The sequence below is a fragment of the Carcharodon carcharias genome, chromosome 8, assembly GCF_017639515.1.
Source record: "Carcharodon carcharias isolate sCarCar2 chromosome 8, sCarCar2.pri, whole genome shotgun sequence".
Lineage (NCBI taxonomy): Eukaryota > Metazoa > Chordata > Chondrichthyes > Lamniformes > Lamnidae > Carcharodon > Carcharodon carcharias.
The window spans coordinates 171,096,974-171,120,157 of NC_054474.1; the positions used below are offsets into that span (position 1 = coordinate 171,096,974).

The window sequence follows — 23,184 nt, forward strand, 5'->3', positions numbered from 1 at the left end:
CTCAGTGTATCACAGCCTGGTTAGCTCAGTGTATTACAGCCTGGTTAGCTCAGTGTGTCACAGCCTGGTTAGCTCAGTGTATTACAGCCTGTTTAGCTCAGTGTATCACAGCCTGGTTCGCTCAGTTTACCACAGCCTGGTGAGCTCAGTGTATTACAGCCGGGTTAGGTCAGTGTGTCACAGCCTGGTTAGCTCAGTGTATCACAGCCGGGTTAGCTCAGTGTGTCACAGCCTGGTTAGCTCAGTGTATTACAGCCTGGTTAGCTCAGTGTATTACAGCCGGGTTCGCTTAGTGAATTACAGCCGGGTTCGCTCAGTGTGTTACAGCCGGGTTAGCTCATTGTATTACAGCCTGGTTAGCTCAGTGTGTCACAGCCAGGTTAGCTCAGTGAATTACAGCCTTGTTAGCTCAGTGTATTACAGCCTGGTTAGCTCAGTGTATAACAGCCTGTTTAGCTCAGTGTGTCACAGCCTGGTTAGCTCACTGTATTACAGCCTTGTTAGCTCAGTGTATTACAGCCTGGTGAGCTCAGTGTATTACAGCCTGGTTAGCTCAGTGTGTCGCAGCCTGGTTAGCTCAGTGTGTCACAGCCTGGTTAGCTAAGTGTATTACAGCCTGGTTAGCTCAGTGTATTACAGCCGGGTTAGCTAAGTGTGTCACAGCCTGGTTAGCTCAGTGTGTCACAGCCTGGTTAGCTCAGTGTATCACAGCCGGGTTAGCTCAGTGTATTACTGCCTGGTTAGCTCAGTGTGTCACAGCCTGGTTAGCTCAGTGTGTCACTGCCTGGTTAGCTCAGTGTATCACAGCCTGGTTAGCTCAGTGTATTACAGCCTGGTTAGCTCAGTGTATCACAGCCTGGTTAGCTCAGTGTGTCACAGCCTGGTTTGCTCAGTGTATTACAGCCTGTTTAACTCAGTGTATCACAGCCTGGTTAGCTCAGTGTATTACAGCCTGGTTAGCTCAGTGTGTCACAGCCTGGTTAGCTCAGTGTATTACAGCCTGTTTAGCTCAGTGTATCACAGCCTGGTTCGCTCAGTTTACCACAGCCTGGTGAGCTCAGTGTATTACAGCCGGGTTAGGTCAGTGTGTCACAGCCTGGTTAGCTCAGTGTATCACAGCCGGGTTAGCTCAGTGTGTCACAGCCTGGTTAGCTCAGTGTATTACAGCCTGGTTAGCTCAGTGTATTACAGCCGGGTTCGCTTAGTGAATTACAGCCGGGTTCGCTCAGTGTGTTACAGCCGGGTTAGCTCATTGTATTACAGCCTGGTTAGCTCAGTGTGTCACAGCCAGGTTAGCTCAGTGAATTACAGCCTTGTTAGCTCAGTGTATTACAGCCTGGTTAGCTCAGTGTATAACAGCCTGTTTAGCTCAGTGTGTCACAGCCTGGTTAGCTCACTGTATTACAGCCTTGTTAGCTCAGTGTATTACAGCCTGGTGAGCTCAGTGTATTACAGCCTGGTTAGCTCAGTGTGTAACAACCTGGTTAGCTCAGTGTGTCACAGCCGGTTTAGCTCAGTTTATTACAGCCTGGTTAACTCAGTGTGTCAAAGCATGGTTAGCTCAGTGTATTACAGCCTGGTTAGCTCAGTGAGTCACAGCCTGGTTTGCTCAGTGTATTACAGCCTGTTTAACTCAGTGTATCACAGCCTGGTTAGCTCAGTGTATTACAGCCTGGTTAGCTCAGTGTGTCACAGCCTGGTTAGCTCAGTGTATTTCAGCCTGTTTAGCTCAGTGTATCACAGCCTGGTTCGCTCAGTGTACCACAGCCTGGTGAGCTCAGTGTATTACAGCCTGGTTAGGTCAATGTGTCACAGCCTGGTTAGCTCAGTGCATCACAGCCCGGTTAGATTAGTGTGTCACAGCCTGGTTAGCTCAGTGTATTACAGCCTGTTTAGCTCAGTGTATTACAGTCGGGTTCGCTCAGTGAATTGCAGCCGGGTTCCCTCAGTGTATTACAGCCGGGTTAGCTCATTGTATTACAGCCTGGTTAGCTCAGTGTGTCACAGCCAGGTTAGCTCTGTGTATTACAGCCTGGTTAGCTCAGTGTATTACAGCCTGGTTAGCTCAGTGTATAACAGCCTGGTTAGCTCAGTGTGTCACAGCCTGGTTAGCTCACTGTATTACAGCCTTGTTAGCTCAGTGTATTACAGCCTGATTAGCTCAGTGTATTACAGCCTGGTTAGCTCAGTGTGTAACAGCCTGGTTAGCTCAGTGTGTCTCAGCCGGGTTAGCTCAGTTTATTACAGCCTGGTTAGCTCAGTGTGTCAAAGCATGGTTAGCTCAGTGCATTACAGCCGCGTTAGCTCAGTGTATTACAGCCGGGTTAGCTCAGTGTATTACAGCCGGGTTAGCTCAGTGTGTCACAGCCTGGTTAGTTCAGTGTGTCACAGCCTGGTTAGTTCAGTGTGTCACAGCCTGGTTATTTCAGTGTATCACAGCCTGGTTAGCTCAGTGTATTACAGCCTGGTTAGCTCAGTGTGTCACAGCCTGGTTAGCTCAGTTTATCACAGCCGGGTTAGCTCAGTGTATTACTGCCTGGTTAGCTCAGTGTGTCACAGCCTGTTTAGCTCAGTGTGTCACAGCCTGGTTAGCTCATTGTATTACAGCCTGGTTAGCTCAGTGTATTACAGCCGGGTTAGCTAAGTGTGTCACAGCCTGGTTAGCTCAGTGTGTCACAGCCTGGTTAGCTCAGTGTATTACAGCCGCGTTATCTCAGTGTATTACAGCCTGGTTAGCTCAGTGTATTACAGCCTGGTTAGCTCAGTGTATCACAGCCTGGTTAGCTCAGTGTATTACAGCCTTTTTAGCTCAGCGTATTACAGCCTGGTTAGCTCAGTGTATTACAGCCTGGTTCGCTCAGTATATTACAGCCTGTTTAGCTCAGTATATTACAGCCTGGTTAGCTCAGTTTATTACAGCCTTGTTAGCTCAGTTTGTCACAGCCTGGTGAGCTCAGTGTGTCACAGCCGCGTTAGCTCAGTGTATTGCAGCCGCGTTAGCTCAGTGTATTACAGCTGCGTTAGCTCAGTGTGTCACAGCCTGGTTAGTTCAGTGTGTCACAGCCTGGTTAGTTCAGTGTGTCACATCTGGTTAGCTCAGTGTATCACAGCCTGGTTATTTCAGTGTATCACAGCCTGGTTAGCTCAGTGTATTACAGCCTGGTTAGCTCAGTGTGTCACAGCCTGGTTAGCTCAGTTTATCACAGCCGGGTTAGCTCAGTGTATTACTACCTGGTTAGCTCAGTGTGTCGCAGCCTGGTTAGCTCAGTGTGTCACAGCCTGGTTAGCTAAGTGTATTACAGCCTGGTTAACTCAGTGTATTACAGCCGGGTTAGCTAAGTGTGTCACAGCCTGGTTAGCTCAGTGTGTCAAAGCCTGGTTAGCTCAGTGTATCACAGCCGGGTTAGCTCAGTGTATTACTGCCTGGTTAGCTCAGTGTGTCACAGCCTGGTTAGCTCAGTGTGTCACTGCCTGGTTAGCTCAGTGTATCACAGCCTGGTTAGCTCAGTGTATTACAGCCTGGTTAGCTCAGTGTATCACAGCCTGGTTAGCTCAGTGTGTCACAGCCTGGTTTGCTCAGTGTATTACAGCCTGTTTAACTCTGTGTATCACAGCCTGGTTAGCTCAGTGTATTACAGCCTGGTTAGCTCAGTGTGTCACAGCCTGGTTAGCTCAGTGTATTACAGCCTGTTTAGCTCAGTGTATCACAGCCAGGTTCGCTCGGTTTACCACAGCCTGGTGAGCTCAGTGTATTACAGCCTGGTTAGCTCAGTTTGTCACAGCCTGGTCACTCAGTGTATCACAGCCGGGTTAGCTCAGTGTGTCACAGCCTGGTTAGCTCAGTGTATTACAGCCTGGTTAGCTCAGTTTATTACAGCCGGGTTCGCTTAGTGAATTACAGCCGGGTTCGCTCAGTGTGTTACAGCCGGGTTAGCTCATTGTATTACAGCCTGGTTAGCTTAGTGTGTCACAGCCAGGTTAGCTCAGTGTATTACAGCCTTGTTAGCTCAGTGTATTACAGCCTGGTTAGCTCAGTGTATAACAGCCTGTTTAGCTCAGTGTGTCACAGCCTGGTTAGCTCACTGTATTACAGCCTTGTTAGCTCAGTGTATTACAGCCAGGTGAGCTCAGTGTATTACAGCCTGGTTAGCTCAGTGTGTAACAGCCTGGTTAGCTCAGTGTGTCACAGCCGGTTTAGCTCAGTTTATTACAGCCTGGTTAACTCAGTGTGTCAAAGCATGGTTAGCTCAGTGTATTACAGCCTGGTTAGCTCAGTGAGTCACAGCCTGGTTTGCTCAGTGTATTACAGCCTGTTTAACTCAGTGTATCACAGCCTGGTTAGCTCAGTGTATTACAGCCTGGTTAGCTCAGTGTGTCACAGCCTGGTGAGCTCAGTGTATTTCAGCCTGTTTAGCTCAGTGTATCACAGCCTGGTTCGCTCAGTGTACCACAGCCTGGTGAGCTCAGTGTATTACAGCCTGGTTAGGTCAATGTGTCACAGCCTGGTTAGCTCAGTGCATCACAGCCCGGTTAGATTAGTGTGTCACAGCCTGGTTAGCTCAGTGTATTACAGCCTGTTTAGCTCAGTGTATTACAGTCGGGTTCGCTCAGTGAATTGCAGCCGGGTTCCCTCAGTGTATTACAGCCGGGTTAGCTCATTGTATTACAGCCTGGTTAGCTCCGTGTGTCACAGCCAGGTTAGCTCAGTGTATTACAGCCTGGTTAGCTCAGTGTATTACAGCCTGGTTAGCTCAGTGTATAACAGCCTGGTTAGCTCAGTGTGTCACAGCCTGGTTAGCTCACTGTATTACAGCCTTGTTAGCTCAGTGTATTACAGCCTGATTAGCTCAGTGTATTACAGCCTGGTTAGCTCAGTGTGTAACAGCCTGGTTAGCTCAGTGTGTCTCAGCCGGGTTAGCTCAGTTTATTACAGCCTGGTTAGCTCAGTGTGTCAAAGCATGGTTAGCTCAGTGCATTACAGCCGCGTTAGCTCAGTGTATTACAGCCGGGTTAGCTCAGTGTATTACAGCCGGGTTAGCTCATTGTGTCACAGCCTGGTTAGTTCAGTGTGTCACAGCCTGGTTAGTTCAGTGTGTCACAGCCTGGTTAGCTCAGTGTATCACAGCCTGGTTATTTCAGTGTATCACAGCCTGGTTAGCTCAGTGTATTACAGCCTGGTTAGCTCAGTGTGTCACAGCCTGGTTAGCTCAGTTTATCACAGCCGGGTTAGCTCAGTGTATTACTGCCTGGTTAGCTCAGTGTGTCACAGCCTGTTTAGCTCAGTGTGTCACAGCCTGGTTAGCTCAGTGTATTACAGCCTGTTTAGCTCAGTGTATTACAGCCGGGTTAGCTAAGTGTGTCACAGCCTGGTTAGCTCAGTGTGTCACAGCCTGGTTAGCTCAGTGTATTACAGCCGCGTTATCTCAGTGTATTACAGCCTGGTTAGCTCAGTGTATTACAGCCTGGTTAGCTCAGTGTATCACAGCCTGGTTAGCTCAGTGTATTACAGCCTTTTTAGCTCAGCGTATTACAGCTTTGTTAGCTCAGTGTATTACAGCCTGGTTCGCTCAGTATATTACAGCCTGTTTAGCTCAGTATATTACAGCCTGGTTAGCTCAGTTTATTACAGCCTTGTTAGCTCAGTTTGTCACAGCCTGGTGAGCTCAGTGTGTCACAGCCGCGTTAGCTCAGTGTATTGCAGCCGCGTTAGCTCAGTGTATTACAGCCGCGTTAGCTCAGTGTGTCACAGCCTGGTTAGTTCAGTGTGTCACAGCCTGGTTAGTTCAGTGTGTCACATCTGGTTAGCTCAGTGTATCACAGCCTGGTTATTTCAGTGTATCACAGCCTGGTTAGCTCAGTGTATTACAGCCTGGTTAGCTCAGTGTGTCACAGCCTGGTTAGCTCAGTTTATCACAGCCGGGTTAGCTCAGTGTATTACTACCTGGTTAGCTCAGTGTGTCGCAGCCTGGTTAGCTCAGTGTGTCACAGCCTGGTTAGCTAAGTGTATTACAGCCTGGTTAACTCAGTGTATTACAGCCGGGTTAGCTAAGTGTGTCACAGCCTGGTTAGCTCAGTGTGTCACAGCCTGGTTAGCTCAGTGTATCAGAGCCGGGTTAGCTCAGTGTATTACTGCCTGGTTAGCTCAGTGTGTCACAGCCTGGTTAGCTCAGTGTGTCACTGCCTGGTTAGCTCAGTGTATCACAGCCTGGTTAGCTCAGTGTATTACAGCCTGGTTAGCTCAGTGTATCACAGCCTGGTTAGCTCAGTGTGTCACAGCCTGGTTTGCTCAGTGTATTACAGCCTGTTTAACTCTGTGTATCACAGCCTGGTTAGCTCAGTGTATTACAGCCTGGTTAGCTCAGTGTGTCACAGCCTGGTTAGCTCAGTGTATTACAGCCTGTTTAGCTCAGTGTATCACAGCCAGGTTCGCTCAGTTTACCACAGCCTGGTGAGCTCAGTGTATTACAGCCTGGTTAGCTCAGTTTGTCACAGCCTGGTTAGCTCAGTGTATCACAGCCGGGTTAGCTCAGTGTGTCACTGCCTGGTTAGCTCAGTGTATTACAGCCTGGTTAGCTCAGTTTATTACAGCCGGGTTCGCTTAGTGAATTACAGCCGGGTTCGCTCAGTGTGTTACAGCCGGGTTAGCTCATTGTATTACAGCCTGGTTAGCTTAGTGTGTCACAGCCAGGTTAGCTCAGTGTATTACAGCCTTGTTAGCTCAGTGTATTACAGCCTGGTTAGCTCAGTGTATAACAGCCTGTTTAGCTCAGTGTGTCACAGCCTGGTTAGCTCACTGTATTACAGCCTTGTTAGCTCAGTGTATTACAGCCAGGTGAGCTCAGTGTATTACAGCCTGGTTAGCTCAGTGTGTAACAGCCTGGTTAGCTCAGTGTGTCACAGCCGGTTTAGCTCAGTTTATTACAGCCTGGTTAACTCAGTGTGTCAAAGCATGGTTAGCTCAGTGTATTACAGCCTGGTTAGCTCAGTGAGTCACAGCCTGGTTTGCTCAGTGTATTACAGCCTGTTTAACTCAGTGTATCACAGCCTGGTTAGCTCAGTGTATTACAGCCTGGTTAGCTCAGTGTGTCACAGCCTGGTTAGCTCAGTGTATTTCAGCCTGTTTAGCTCAGTGTATCACAGCCTGGTTCGCTCAGTGTACCACAGCCTGGTGAGCTCAGTGTATTACAGCCTGGTTAGGTCAATGTGTCACAGCCTGGTTAGCTCAGTGCATCACAGCCGGGTTAGCTCAGTGTGTCACAGCCTGGTTAGCTCAGTGTATTACAGCCTGTTTAGCTCAGTGTATTACAGTCGGGTTCGCTCAGTGAATTACAGCCGGGTTCCCTCAGTGTATTACAGCCGGGTTAGCTCATTGTATTACAGCCTGGTTAGCTCCGTGTGTCACAGCCAGGTTACCTCAGTGTATTACAGCCTGGTTAGCTCAGTGTATTACTGCCTGGTTAGCTCAGTGTATAACAGCCTGGTTAGCCCAGTGTGTCACAGCCTGGTTAGCTCACTGTATTACAGCCTTGTTAGCTCAGTGTATTACAGCCTGATTAGCTCAGTGTATTACAGCCTGGTTAGCTCAGTGTGTAACAGCCTGGTTAGCTCAGTGTGTCTCAGCCGGGTTAGCTCAGTTTATTACAGCCTGGTTAGCTCAGTGTGTCAAAGCATGGTTAGCTCAGTGTATTACAGCCTGGTTAGCTCAGTGAGTCACAGCCTGGTTAGCTCAGTGCATTACAGCCGCGTTAGCTCAGTGTATTACAGCCGGGTTAGCTCAGTGTATTACAGCCGGGTTAGCTCAGTGTGTCACAGCCTGGTTAGCTCAGTGTGTCACAGCCTGGTTAGCTCAGTGTGTCACAGCCTGGTTAGCTCAGTGTATCACAGCCTGGTTATTTCAGTGTATCACAGCCTGGTTAGCTCAGTGTATTACAGCCTGGTTAGCTCAGTGAGTCACAGCCTGGTTAGCTCAGTTTATCACAGCCGGCTTAGCTCAGTGTATTACTGCCTGGTTAGCTCAGTGTGTCACAGCCTGTTTAGCTCAGTGTATTACAGCCTTGTCAGCTCAGTGTATTACAGCCTGGTTAGCTAAGTGTGTCACAGCCTGGTTAGCTCAGTGTGTCACAGCCTGGTTAGCTCAGTGTGTCACAGCCGGGTAAGCTCAGTGTATTACTGTTTGGTTAGCTCAGTGTGTCACAGCTTGGTTAGCTCAGTGTGTTACTGCCTGGTTAGCTCACTGTATCACAGCCTGGTTAGCTCAGTGTGTTACAGCCTGGTTAGCTCAGTGTATCACAGCCTGGTTAGCTCAGTGTGTCACAGCCTGGTTTGCTCAGTGTATTACAGCCTGTTTAACTCAGTGTATCACAGCCTGGTTAGCTCAGTTTATTACAGCCTGGTTAGCTCAGTGTGTCACAGCCTGGTTAGCTCAGTGTATTACAGCCTGTTTAGCTCAGTGTATCAGGGCCTGGTTAGCTCAGTGTACCACAGCCTGGTGAGCTCAGTGTATTACAGCCTGGTTAGGTCAGTGTGTCACAGCCTGGTTAGCTCAGTGTATCACAGCCGGGTTAGCTCAGTGTGTCACATCCTTGTTAGCTCAGTGTATTACAGCCTGGTTAGCTCAGTGTATTACAGCCGGGTTAGCTCAGTGAATTACAGCCGGGTTCGCTCAGTGTATTACAGCCGTGTTAGCTCATTGTATTACAGCCTGGTTAGCTCAGTGTGTCACAGCCAGGTTAGCTCAGTGTATTACAGCCTGGTTAGCTCACTGTATTACTGCCCTGTTAGCTCAGTGTATTACAGCCTGGTTAGCTCAGTGTATAACAGCCTGGTTAGCTCAGTGTTTAACAGCCTGGTTAGCTCAGTGTGTCACAGCCTGGTTAGCTCAGTGTATTACAGCCTGGTTAGCTCAGTGTATTACAGCCTGGTTAGCTCAGTGTATTGCAGCCGGGTTAGCTCAGTGTATTACTACCTGTTTAACTCAGTGTGTCACAGCCTGGTTAGCTCAGTGAGTCACAGCCTGGTGAGCTCAGTGAATTACAGCCTGGTTAGCTCAGTGTATTACAGCCTGGTTAGCTCAGTGTGTCACAGCCTGGTTAGCTCAGTGTGTCTCAGCCTGGTTAGCTCAGTGTGTCACAGCCTGGTTATCTCAGTGTATTACAGCCTGTTTAGCTCAGTTTATCACAGACTGTTTAGCTCAGTGTGTCACAGCCTGGTTAGCTCACTGTAGTACAGCCTGGTTAGCTCAGTGTGTCACAGCCTGGTTAGCTCAGTTTATCACAGCCTGGTTAGCTCAGTGTGTCACAGCCTGGTTAGCTCAGTCTGTCACAGCCTGATTAGCTCAGTGTATTATAGCCTGGTTAGCTCAGTGTATTACAGCCTGGTTAGCTCAGTGTGTCACAGCCGGTTTAGCTCATTGTATTACAGCCTGCTTAGCTCAGTGTATTACAGCCTGGTTAGCTCAGTGTATAACAGCCTGGTTAGCTCAGTGTATTACAGCCTGGTTAGCTCAGTGTTTTACAGCCTGGTTAGCTCATTGTATCACAGCCTGGTTAGCTCAGTGTATTACAGCCTGCTTAGCTCAGTGTATTACAGCCTGTTTAGCTCAGTGTATCACAGCCTGGTTAGCTCACTGTGTCACAGCCTGGTTAGCTCAGTGTATTACAGCCTGGTTAGCTCAGTGTATTACAGCCGGGTTAGCTAAGTTTGTCACAGCCTGGTTAGCTCAGTGTATTACAGCCTAGTTAGCTCAGTGTGTCACAGCCGGGTTAGCTCAGTGTATAACAGCCTGGTTAGCTCAGTGTGTCACAGCCGGGTTAGCTCAGTGTATTACAGCCTTATTAGCTAAGTTTGTCACAGCCTGGTTAGCTCAGTGTATTACAGCCTGGTTAGCTCAGTGTGTCACAGCCGGGTTAGCTCAGTGTATCACAGCCTGGTTAGCTCAGTGTGTCACAGCCGTGTTAGCTCAGTGCATTACAGCCTTGTTAGCTCAGTGTATTACAGCCGGATTAACTCATTGTATTACAGCCTGGTTAGCTCAGTGTATTACAGCCGGTTTAGCTCAGTGTATTACAGCCTGGTTAGCTCAGTGTGTCACAGCCTGGTTAGCTCAGTGTATTGCAGCCTGGTTAGCTCAGTGTGTCACAGCTTGGTTAGCTCAGTGTATCACAGCCGGGTTAGCTCAGTGTGTCACAGCCTGGTTAGCTCAGTGTGTCACAGCCTGCTTAGCTCAGTCTATTACAGCCTGGTTAGGTCAGTGTGTCACAGCCTGGTTACCTCAGTGTATTTCAGCCTGGTTAGCTCAGTGTATTACAGCCTGGTTAGCTCAGTGTATTACAGCCTGGTTAGCTCAGTGTGTCACAGCCTGGTTAGTTCAGTGTGTCACAGCCGGGTTAGCTCATTGTATCACAGCCTGGTTAGCTCAGTGTATCACAGCCTGGTTATCTCAGTGTATTACAGCCTGGTTAGTTCAGTGTGTCACAGCCTGGTTTGCTCAGTGTATCACAGCCTGGTTAGCTCAGTGTATCACAGCCTGGTTAGCTCAGTGTATTACAGCCTGGTTAGCTCAGTGTATTACAGCCTGGTTAGCTCAGTATGTCACAGCCAGGTTAGCTCATTGTGTCACAGCCTGGTTAGCTCAGTGTGTCACAGCCTGGTTAGCTCAGCGTATTACAGCCTGGTTTGCTCAGTGTATTACAGCCTGTTTAGCTCAGTATATTACAGCCTGTTTAGCTCAGTGTGTCACAGCCTGGTTAGCTCAGAGTATTACAGCCTGGTTAGCTCAGTGTGTCACAGCCTGGTTAGCTCAGTGTATTACAGCCTGGTTAGCTCAGTGTATTGCAGCCTGGTTAGCTCAGTGTATTACAGCCTGGTTAGCTCAGTGTGTCACAGCCGGGTTAGCTCAGTGTATTACAGCCTTGTTAGCTCAGTGTATTACAGCCTGGTTAGCTCAGTGTATTACAGCCTGGTTAGCTCAGTGTATTACAGCCTGGTTAGCTCAGTGCATTACAGCCTGGTTATCTCAGTGTATCACAGCCTGGTTAGCTCAGTGTGTCACAGCCAGGTTAGCTCAGTGTATCACAGCCTGGTTAGCTCAGTGTGTCACAGCCTGGTTAGCTCAGTGTGTCACAGCCTGGTTAGCTCAGTGTATAACAGCCTGGTTAGCTCAGTGTGTCACAGCCTGGTTAGCTCAGTGTGTCACAGCCTGGTTAGCTCAGTGTATTACAGCCTTGTTAGCTCAGTGTGTCACAGCCTGGTTAGCTCAGTGTGTCACAGCCTGGTTAGCTCAGTGTATTACAGCCTGGTTAGCTCAGTGTGTCACAGCCTGGTTAGCTCAGTGTATTACAGCCTGGTTAGCTCAGTGTATTACAGCCTGGTTAGCTCAGTGCATTACAGCCTGGTTATCTCAGTGTATCACAGCCTGGTTAGCTCAGTGTGTCACAGCCAGGTTAGCTCAGTGTATCACAGCCTGGTTAGCTCAGTGTGTCACAGCCTCGTTAGCTCAGTGTATAACAGCCTGGTTAGCTCAGTGTGTCACAGCCTGGTTAGCTCAGTGTGTCACAGCCTGGTTAGCTCAGTGCATTACAGCCTTGTTAGCTTAGTGTGTCACAGCCTGGTTAGCTCAGTGTGTCACAGCCTGGTTAGCTCAGTGTATTACAGCCTGGTTAGCTCAGTTTGTCACAGCCTGGTTAGCTCAGTGTGTCTCAGCCTGGTTAGCTCAGTGTATTACAGCCTGGTTAGCTCAGTGTGTCATCGCCGGGTTAGCTCAGTGTATTACAGCCTGGTTAGCTCAGTGTATTACAGCCTGGTTAGCTCAGTGTGTCACCGCCGGGTTAGCTCAGTGTATTACAGCCTGGTTAGCTCAGTGTATCACAGCCTGGTTAGCTCAGTGTATTACAGCCTGGTTAGCTCAGTGTATCACAGCCTGGTCAGCTCAGTGTATTCCTGCCTCGTTAGCTCAGCATATTACAGCCTGGTTAGCTCAGTGTATTACAGCCTGGTTCGCTCAGTATATTACAGCCTGTTTAGCTCAGTATATTACAGCCTGGTTAGCTCAGTTTATTACAGCCTGGTTTGCTCAGTTTGTCACAGCCTGGTTAGCTCAGTGTGTCACAGCCTGTTTTGCTCAGTGTATTACAGCCTGTTTAGCTCCGTGTGTCACAGCCTGGTTAGCTCAGTGTATTACAGCCTGGTTAGCTCAGTGTGTCACAGCCTGGTTAGCTCAGCGTATTACAGCCTGGTTTGCTCAGTGTATTACAGCCTGTTTAGCTCAGTATATTACAGCCTGTTTAGCTCAGTGTGTCACAGCCTGGTTAGCTCAGTGTATTACAGCCTGGTTAGCTCAGTGTGTCACAGCCTGGTTAGCTCAGTGTATTACAGCCTGGTTAGCTCAGTGTATTGCAGCCTGGTTAGCTCAGTGTATTACAGCCTGGTTAGCTCAGTGTGTCACATCCGGGTTAGCTCAGTGTATTACAGCCTTGTTAGCTCAGTGTATTACAGCCTGGTTAGCTCAGTGTATTACAGCCTGGTTAGCTCAGTGTATTACAGCCTGGTTAGCTCAGTGCATTACAGCCTGGTTATCTCAGTGTATCACAGCCTGGTTAGCTCAGTGTGTCACAGCCAGTTTAGCTCAGTGTATCACAGCCTGGTTAGCTCAGTGTGTCACAGCCTGGTTAGCTCAGTGTGTCACAGCCTGGTTAGCTCAGTGTATAACAGCCAGGTTAGCTCAGTGTGTCACAGCCTGGTTAGCTCAGTGTGTCACAGCCTGGTTAGCTCAGTGTATTACAGCCTTGTTAGCTCAGTGTGTCACAGCCTGGTTAGCTCAGTGTGTCACAGCCTGGTTAGCTCAGTGTATTACAGCTTGGTTAGCTCAGTTTGTCACAGCCTGGTTAGCTCAGTGTATTACAGCCTGGTTAGCTCAGTGTGTCACAGCCTGGTTAGCTCAGTGTATTACAGCCTGGTTAGCTCAGTGTATTACAGCCTGGTTAGCTCAGTGCATTACAGTCTGGTTATCTCAGTGTATCACAGCCTGGTTATCTCAGTGTGTCACAGCCTGGTTAGCTCAGTGTGTCACAGCCTCGTTAGCTCAGTGTGTCACAGCCTGGTTAGCTCAGTGTGTCACAGCCTGGTTAGCTCAGTGCATTACAGCCTTGTTAGCTTAGTGTGTCACAGCCTGGTTAGCTCAGTGTGTCACAGCCTGCTTAGCTCAGTGTATTACAGCCTGGTTAGCTCAGTTTGTCACAGCCTGGTTAGCTCAGTGTGTCTCAGCCTGGTTAGCTCAGTGTATTACAGCCTGGTTAGCTCAGTGTGTCATCGCCGGGTTAGCTCAGTGCATTACAGCCTGGTTATCTCAGTGTATTACAGCCTGGTTAGCTCAGTGTGTCACCCCCGGGTTAGCTCAGTGTATTACAGTCTGGTTAGCTCAGTCTATTACAGCCTGGTTAGCTCAGTGTGTCACAGCCTGGTTAGCTCAGTGTGTCACAGCCTGGTTAGCTCAGTGTATTACAGCCTGGTTAGCTCAGTGTATCACAGCCTGGTTAGCTCAGTGTATCACAGCCTGGTTAGCTCAGTGTATTACAGCCTGGTTAGCTCAGTGTGTCACAGCCGGGTTAGCTCAGTGTGTTACAGCCTGGTTAGCTCAGTGTGTCACAGCCGGGTTAGCTCAGTGTGTCAAGCCCCACGTCGGGTGATAAGCTTCTTTTCTGAAAAAACATTTTATTCAAAATACATTTTTATTGATTTTTACCATGTTTAAGGATTATAGATTGAAAGTCCGAGGCGGAGTTGAGATCCCTCTTTGCCATTACTAGCTCCAGGACTGACCTGGATTTGCTCCAAGATTCATTTATTATTGATTTTTAAATAGTTTTTGGGGTCATTATTTACTTGTATATGTAATTCCATGGCACTCTTATATCTCCCATTGGTGCCACATTCACTCTTTTATTTCACCGTTATAGAGTTAGGGAACCAATAGCCTAATCCAGCCTGGTAGGATGCCACTGACTATATGACATGTGTGAGAAATGCTCCTCTGGTGTTTTATTCTCAATAAATGCACGTTGGCACTGCCCACTGCCTCTTACCCAACTCTGCTCTGTTTGCACCAATCTGCCTAACGTTTTCTGGTTTCTCTGCAGTAGGGTACAAGCTGCTAGCTCTAACTGGTGAATAGATTTGAAATGCCAACAGCGCTTTGCAAAATTGGATATCTGATTCCCAACTCAGCGCTGTGGAACTGTTGGACACTCGGCAGTGGACATGAGGGTGGAGAGGGGTGGGATATATATGTAAAAAAAAAATTGGCTGGTTTGGTACATCAATTTAAGATGAGGAAGGAAGATGGAAGATGCATGAGGATGTGATTGGGAAAGGGGGCAGGCGAATAATGAGGAACTGCGAAAGAAATGGATATGGAAGAATCAGAGGGGAAAGGTGAAATGGGAAGATCAGATAAGGTAAGTTCCACAATTCCCACTTCTCTCCTATTCACATCCATTGTACACATGCCCCACCCCCCTCCACCCAAAATAATTCTTCCTGCTCGTCTCCCCTGTCCTCTTCTTCCTTCCCCTCCTTTCCACTCTGTACCTCACTCTCTCCTCTCTACTCCCACTGCCCTGTCACTCAGTTCTCCTCTTTTCTTTCCCTCTTCCTCCCCTCCTCTTCCCTCCATTTTTCCCACATCTTCCTTCTATTCCCCATTTCTTCCATTCTGCTTGAACTCAGTGTCATTCTTGGTCTTTACTTCTTGTTTGCAATGCCATGGAAGATCGACTAGTATACTTACATGTAATATTATACATATATAAAGATGCACGCATCATCATATATATGTATGCATCATCTTGTTATGATCTCAGTAGAGATGAATAACTTTTTTTTAAATATTAAAGAAATACTAAAAGCAGAGTTCCCTGTGCTCATTGGAGGTGGGCGTGTTTGGCAGTGTGAGCGGACAATATGGTGAGAAGGCCAAAAAATCAGTTTCACAACATCATGAAACCAGTTTGCAATTGTCCGCTCTGCCCATCGATGGTGGGCCACGTTTCCTGCTGTTGGACGTTGGGAACTTCACTGTAATACATCTGCATCTCGTTATAAGCTGAGCTGACCGGATGGTTTTAAATAGAAGATCTTTTACCACACAAGAGTCAACAAAGCAAACACTAAATACTATCTATCCTATACTCTTAACATCCAAAATTGACATGGGTTAAACATGAGTTAACTGGCAAATTGTGGTTGAATATAAACTATAAATTACACATTAAGTGGTGGATACAGGGAAGATAGATCTTATGAAATGGCTCAACAGTCCACTCAGATTTTGGTGGTCACAGTAATAAGTCTTTAAAACTCTATCTTCCTCATGATGAATTCTAGCTCTTATCCTTCTAAGACCTAGTCTGACCCCCAGCCAACAGCAGCACACAACCAATCCAAGTTCCACAGTCTTCACCACAAATGGCACATGTCTGCAGAATCTGGTTAATTGGGTCTGGATAGGGTATTCCCACCAATGCTATCTTATAGTAACAGATACAGCAGCAGCAATTTTATCTTTGCTTATTCTCAGCTTCTGGACTTACCTCTGTCTTCTTCAGCTTGCCTGTACTAGACCAGTAGACTCATCAACTGCTACTGCCCAGGTTGGAATGATCTGTGTCCTTTTATATCTTCCAACAAGGTTCAGTTTGCCAAAAGTCTTGGTTGCTAAACCTCAGTTTGTTTCCGTTTCCTTAGAAACTCGGAAGATCAGTTTCCTTTCAATGTTTACCTGTTCTAATTCCCTTTCTGTTTCCCTTTTCCGTTCAGTATCTGTTTTAGTTAGGGTCTGCCTCAAAAAAATACAAATTGAATTTAAAAACACGGATTCCCTCACAACATACAAAATGGATAAAACTCTAGAAATCGTCACACTCGAGAGCCCACTTTTTGTAATAAGATACAAAATTAACTTTAAGAAAGCTCAGGAAAAGAAGAAGCAAAGCCAGTCCTTACTCTTACCCTGACTTTCAAGATTTAAAATCAATCTCTAGCCTTTGCTCAATTCCTCCATTTCTTCCTGCCAGGGATTTAAAATCAACCTCCACACTCCAGAAAAAGTAAAAAACGACATCTAAGTGTAAATGGATCTACTTGCGGTGAGGAAACCTCATGGCCTTAAAGAAACATAGCAGAATAATACATTGTGCATTGTGCGGTAGAACGCTCCTGTCATCTTGGAGCAACATGTCCTCTGACAGGTACAAGAGTAACGCAATCAGAGGCTCGCTAGAGTATATAAAAACTTGAGCCAATAATTGTTTGATGAAAAAATTGATGCAGTTTTCTGCATTTGCTTCTTACCTAAAGAGTGTGCTGCTGTGGTTTTGGAACTGAAAAAGCGTCCTAGCCCTAGGTCCCCCAGCTTGACTGCTCCTGTTGCTGTTATGAACACATTTGCCGGCTTGATGTCTAAGAATGAAAAACAGAGAGTCAATCAATAATGAATGAAAGGTTTAAAAGAGAAAGCCACAAAGTCTTCACAATGATTGCATTATGCTGACATTTGTTTATGTTCTGTGCTTTATCAAAAGGTTTATTTTTGACAGTTACTTTGTACCTGTTCATAAATATCATAAATAATATAATTTTCATCTCCCAGTCACGAGCTCAGAATGGATTCAAATTTCTATGACTCTTCTTGTAGTGTATAAAGCAGATTGTCAATAGGCTGCGTTGCACAATATACACAAGTGTTGTGTGGTATTTCAGGGCCATGCAGGACCTTTAGCACTAGCCCATTTTGCTTAGGCTCTATTAAATCAGTTTTGGATTATATTTTGAATCATGTAGTACTAACCAAACTGTTGGTCCCTTTCAGTGGTGTCACAGATCCATTCTTATAAGTAACAAGGCACTGGGTCTAAATATTCTATTAACAAATCTGTCATGATGGAGCCATGGTACGTTTAGAGCCTGATCGTGTAAATTTAATGTGTGAATCAGTTACGAAACCTAGAGTGTGGCAACCAACCTTGGTCCAACTGCTGGAACAGAAATAGACTTTTAACTGCTCTGGGCTATTTTTGAAATTTAAAGGTGGGTAACCATATTGTAGGACTCTTAAAACAAGAGTTAAGGACAGGACATTTCTTGAAATGTTTATTATTATTCCCCCTTATGCGCAGAATGTGACCAAATTGCCAGCGTATAATTTGAAAATATCAGAAACATTAAAGGGGTTGAAAATCTGGGTCAAAGCCCATTGTGCGATTTCATTCACAATTTACCGGTGATTCCGTTGTCATGATACGCTTCAGGAGTTGAAAATTGAAAAGGCATCATCGGTCACTGGCTGAGAATGCATCATCTTGATGCTGACAGAAGAATGACTCGCTGGATTTAAGCCCAGACCAAAGATAGAGTACACTGGTCTAAGCAGGAGTCAGACAACTGGCACACCAAACACTTGAGATGAATCTGAAACTCCAATGACCTCTGGGTCACTTTTTAGGACAATTTACGTGTGGACAGAATGTCTGCAGTGCTGCCCTTGGTTGTTCACAATGCTGAAATAACTCAATGGGCGCACTCCACTGGATAGCAATCAAAGCTGGGAGCCATGGCCAGTTTTCACCTCTTCCAGGTCCAGGGATGCTGGCAGCAATTCAACTAACTGCAAGAACAGAGATCAAACACGGGGTTTTTCCTGACCGGACTGGCTGAGCGCTAACCTGGGCCGTACACTTACCACCTAAACCATTGATGGCCCGGCAGTCCCATGTTTAAAGGTGGGCCGGAAAGAGACAATCTAAAGAGATTTTGGAAGACTTGTGTTGTAAATGCTTATAACGGTGAGCTATTTCCATACGCTCGATTGGCGAAAGAAGAGTCAGCTGAAAGACCGGCGGATTCACCGGGTCTGTCATTCAAGCCGTTATCGGTTTGGCAAGACAGTGAAGGGGAATTTCATTACTATTGAAATACTAGCTGGACCAGACTGAAGGTGCCACTCAGTACGTGATGGTTTTACGACCAAATCTTACCGTCCAAGTAATGTGCAAAAGGGCTTCGAGAAATTAAATGTAATTGGCAGCTTGCTTTTCAAGCACAGCAATGAGTCTCTGCTGCCAGGAAATTCCTTCATTCGCACCAAATTTTCAGAGTAATTAGTTGCATGAGGAACTTGATGAGTATCTGTTCATTCGCCGCCAGGAGAATCTGCTCAACGTGTCGAACTGTAAATGTGATTTTTGTCGAACCACTTTACCGTTTTGTTGCACATTTGTGCATAAAGGGAATTTCCCCTGGAGGAGACAAATTTGGCAGCTTCCAGGCCCCTTCTCAGCTGGGGGAGTGGGGGGGGCGGTGGGGGTAGTTGACAATTCTGACACCAGCACTGTTACCCATCCGACCACCAACAAAGAGTGATCACGGTTTATACAGTTAATAAAGGACTGAAGATGGATTTTCTGGTCCTCTCCCCCAGGGGGTGGGAATCATCATTGGTGGGGCGGGGGGTGGAATTTGATGGACCAGCCAAAGGTCTGTTGACTTTTGAGTGGGAATTTCGGGTCCCGCGGTGGGCAGGGCCACACAATCCTGACCTCAGTGTTCCCTTCGAGTTTTAATCAGTCTTGAATTCCTCTTTAAATTCAGGCAATGCACATTGACTCTGTAGCCAGTCATTGCACACCCACTGAATAAACAACCCAGCATTAAATGATGCCCTGACTCTCCCCACTAAGCCTTCTGTGACCAGATACCAAGCTAATCAAATGTGCATGGTGTCTTCAGTCATTACGGTTGGAAACAGAAGTGTCTATAATGTGGGACATTCCCTGGGGACCTGTAGCCTGCAGCTACCCACTCCCCACGTACACACAGACAGACAGACACATATACACACACACACACACACACACGTCCCGCATGATCAATAAAGCAGAGTCGCAAACAGCTTTTCTTAACTTATCCTGCGCTCCCAGTAAACTGAACTCTGGTTTTTGGTGGAAAGGAATGCTTTTTTTTTGGTCTTTTTTTTACCTCTGTGCATTACCCTTCGGGAGTGCATGTGCTCAACTGCGCTGCATAGCTGCACGAAATATTTCCATATCGTTCTTTCTGGGATTAGTCTCTTTTGCTTTTTGAAGTACTGTGGAAATAATGAATAAAAGATGCATGAATAAACAATGAGGTTTAGACTCAGGCACTATGACTCCAGGAACAAGTGCCATTCATGCAGCAATTGCTGAAATGTTGCATAACAAAAAGCATTATTCATATTCGCATTACCATTTAACTCATTCCGTCCTCGATCAACATTTGGTGCTCGAGTGAGTTCTAATTATTTTAGTGAGAAACTCTTGATTAGAAGAAGCTGTGCTCTGGATTGGTCACAAATATTTGGTAGAAGTGAGATTAATTAGGTTTTATCAATTAACTAAAATAGCTCGAAATACAGTCAGCATCTGTGGGGTTTAATTTATTAGTTCAAGACAGCTTGGAAAATGTTTGTAAGAAGCCAATTATTGAATTATTTTAAAGGCATTGTTCTCTTGCTGGGTGCCAGGACAAGCTAATTATCATGTTTTGCCATTTTAATAAATCATGTGCCTCATAATTTCTTAAATCAAATCGAACAAATCAAACGTCACTGATATTGATATTCATATGGGCCTAGGCCTAACCAAGAAATGAAAAAGATTGGAAAAACAGGGCTGTTGGGCCAAAGGATTTTCCAATAGTATAACGAATATTGAGCAATGTATTATAGACCTTTATATGGTCCTGTGTCTATATAGTCCTGTCTCTATATGGTACTATGTGTATAAAGTACTGTGTCTATATAATCCTGTGTACTATGTGTATAAAGTACTATCTATATAGTCCTGTCTCTATATGGTGCTATGTTTATAAAGTCCTGTGTCTATATAGTCCTGTCTCTATATGGTACTATGTGTATAAAGTACTGTGTCTATATAATCCTGTCTCTATATGGTACTATGTGTATAAAGTACTATCTATATAGTCCTGTCTCTATATGGTACTATGTGTATGAAGTACTATCTATATAGTCTTGTCTCTATATGGTACTATGTGTATAAAGCACTGTGTCTATATAGTCCTGTCTCAATATGGTACTATGTTTATAAAGTACTGTGTTTACATAGTCCTGTCTCTACATGGTACTGTATCAATAATACTGTCTCTGGGTGGTACTTTGTGCTTGACTGGTTCCAAAATGAGTCGAAGTGACTTTCAAAAATTAATGAAGGGTCCCAAAAATCCATCACTTGATACCATCCAGGTATCTTGATATTCCAGGTATCTTTATTCCTAATTTTTCTGATCATCAATTTAGTGGCACAAGTGAGGTGAGAATGTGCTTTGACCAAGTGACGAATCTTCAACAACATCCCAGTTAAGACAATACAGGCCCTGGGATGCTCCTGATCTGTTTGAATACTGCACTGACTAGTCCATTTAATCCCTGAGCCATCAGGACAGTTCTCTTTAACTAGTGCCACAGCTAATTTAAGGATGCTTAGCAAACACTCAGCAGTTGTGGTCACCATTTAAAATCATGAACATCAAAATAAACAGAAGGTTTACTGCTTATAAGAAGGGCATAAATCCCATCAGCATAATATCAAAGGTACACATTTTAACAACTAATGGGTTCAAATGTGCTGTATTGAAAACAAGTATGTCTATTTTAATTAAGGCATTAACCCTCTTATTTCAATGTATTCCTTATTGACATTGTACACCATGATCTCAACTCCTTATTACAATGTACTCAATGTTAAAATTATTCAATAGTATATTTATAAATGCTCTTACATCAAAAAAAATGTGTAAATATTCCTTTATTTCGCACAGGTAATTATGACTGGAAATGATTTATTCAATAGCAAAGTGGAATTATTCCTCTTTCCCTTATTTTTATTTATCTTTCATCTGCCTGACTAGGTTCAATACTCACAATGGAATAGTTATTTAAATCAGCTGACATTTAACTAAAAGAGAACCTAATTCCTCATTTGGTTTATGCAGTAATGTCCCATGAGTACCAATCTGTAATCCTTCATAAATAATTCATTAAAAAGCCAATACTGTTGAAGGAAATTTGACAAAGCGTTTGTTGTATGCTGTTGTTACTTGATAATCAAGCCATGTTTGTCGCTGGCAAATTCTGCTGGATATATAAGCAAGTCATATTTATTGGGAGACTGCTTTTGAAAGCATTGTGTTAAAATGTCTCAAAATTTGAGGATTTCTTGAGGATTTCTTTTTAACAAAGTTCAATTAATGAGCTGTAACTGAAATCCATTTCCATTTCTGAGGTCCTCCCTTAGAGCTATGACGGACAAGAAATTGTTATCTGAACCGATCCAAACCCTGATAAATGGCAGTGTGATGTGGGTCCCGTAGCAAGGAACGTACAACTATTGTGGGTGGCACATTCTGCTCCTCAAGGTGGCGAGCTTGGAGGTGGGAAGGGCCTCTAATTAGTCGGGGTGGCCTAAATCCCGCTGCATTCCCGTCTCTGCCAGAATTCAGTTGTGGGACACAATTTGACCTTCCCGCCCTGCTGCCAATTAAGACCCTTCAGTGGCCCGAATTAATGACCACTCAAGGGCCTCTTCCTGAGATTGTTGTGATTCACCCAGCTCCGGGCAGGCTTGCCAACGTGCAGTTTGCATGACTGGGAAAAATCTGCAGGACACCTGTCACCTGGGTGTGGGGGGAGGGGGAGGGGGTCCCGCAATCAAAGGCATCGATGGCAAGGGCATCAGGCAGGGGGTTTACCTGCTGAGAACCAACCTCTGCCTACCCTCAACCACCCCTCCTCCCTCTCCGCCCCGCCATTGCCTACCTTTCTCCTGGGCCCTGAGACTCCTGTAAGGTGGGGGGGGCGGGGGGGGTGGGGGGGGGGGGGGGGGTGTTGGTTGGGGGGGGCAGGGGGGAAGCAGTTCCAACAATAACCAAGCCACTGATTGGCCAACAGCTCTTGATGGGTGGCACCTCTGGCCTCTGGGGACTTGATTCTGGCGGAATGCCCGCTGGTGTCCCCGGATCTGCCTGATTGGCATAAGACCCAAAGGAGAGGCAGCATGGGCCCCTCGCTGGATCTGCAAAGGGCAGGCGATGCCCTCGCTGCCAACATAGATTCCACCCTTTATCTTATGCCGCTTTATTAAATAATCACAAATTGTATGTCCCCGGCGCAAGACAAGTGCTCTGCTAAAGGTTTGGATTCCTGACTGGTGCCAGTATTTAAATCCTTTTCTCTGCTCTGCTTTGTGACTGAACCCTCCCTTACAGAGCGCGTTTCCCTCTGGAGTTCCAACCAGGGCACCAGAGGTGTGAAAACTGTCGAAACGACGGTTCTGATATCTAGAACATCTCTGCAAACTAAAGATTGTAGAGAAGATCTGCTGAGAAAGAAAATGAGGGGGAACAAGAGGCAGATAGGAATCTGTCTAGAACCAATATTAAATCCTTTTCACACTATGAAAGTGACTTTTCAAGCACTTTAATACCAGTGGCTCATACTATGGTAGATAATAGCAAATGGGCTACTGCAATGGACTATTGTCCGAATGGGACCAAGTGACATCCATAGTAGCAGTTATATTATTGTCTTATCTGATGAGGAATCTTCAGCAAAAGGGAGTTCCCAATAGAAGCACAATTAAATTTTTAAATGTCCATCTTCTTTAATTTCATAAGCACTCCGCAAGGCAATGGATTATGAAATATATCCAATAACCTTTGCATTTGGCTTGATGCCCTGTCGGACATCCAGAAAAGATACCGATACTGATCAAACCTAGTTGAAGGTCACCGCGCTGTGCTCCTTTTTTGTCTCTCCACCTGTCCAAAGGTGCTAACCTATGCTGGGGTGAAGTTCTTTAGTGGCCAACAATCCTTGAGTCGTCAGTGTGAGCACGGGCAGTAGCTGTGAGCACTCTAGCAATTTGGGAGGACCACAGCTGAGACCCATCTTGGGTTTAACCAAGGGGTTTTAACCATTTTCTAACGAAAGTCACTGAATAGCTCCAGTCAATTGTAAGATTCTGATTGCCCTTCACTGGGATCAATCAGTTCAACGCAATTCAATCTTCTTCATTTGCATGTACCACAGCAGACAGTGCATCCTCACACTGAAGCACCAGGTGAGCTCTCACTCCAGAA

The 23,184-nt window shown here is 46.0% G+C and overlaps 1 protein-coding gene across 8 annotated transcripts in view; it reads right to left on the minus strand.

Annotated features, from left to right (window-relative positions):
* LOC121280870 (serine/threonine-protein kinase Nek6-like) overlaps positions 1–23,184 on the minus strand; it is a 360,301-nt gene that overhangs the window by 98,357 nt on the left and 238,760 nt on the right. For all 8 annotated transcript variants that reach the window (XR_005943736.1, XM_041193187.1, XM_041193189.1 and 5 more), the window contains 2 exons: positions 19,027–19,135; positions 16,345–16,452 (listed from right to left, as the gene is read on the minus strand). Coding sequence is in view for 7 of the 8 variants with exons in the window: in XM_041193187.1 (XP_041049121.1) it covers positions 16,345–16,452; positions 19,027–19,135 (217 nt within the window). In the remaining variant the exon portion in view is untranslated. The remainder of the gene's footprint in view (positions 1–16,344; positions 16,453–19,026; positions 19,136–23,184) is intronic.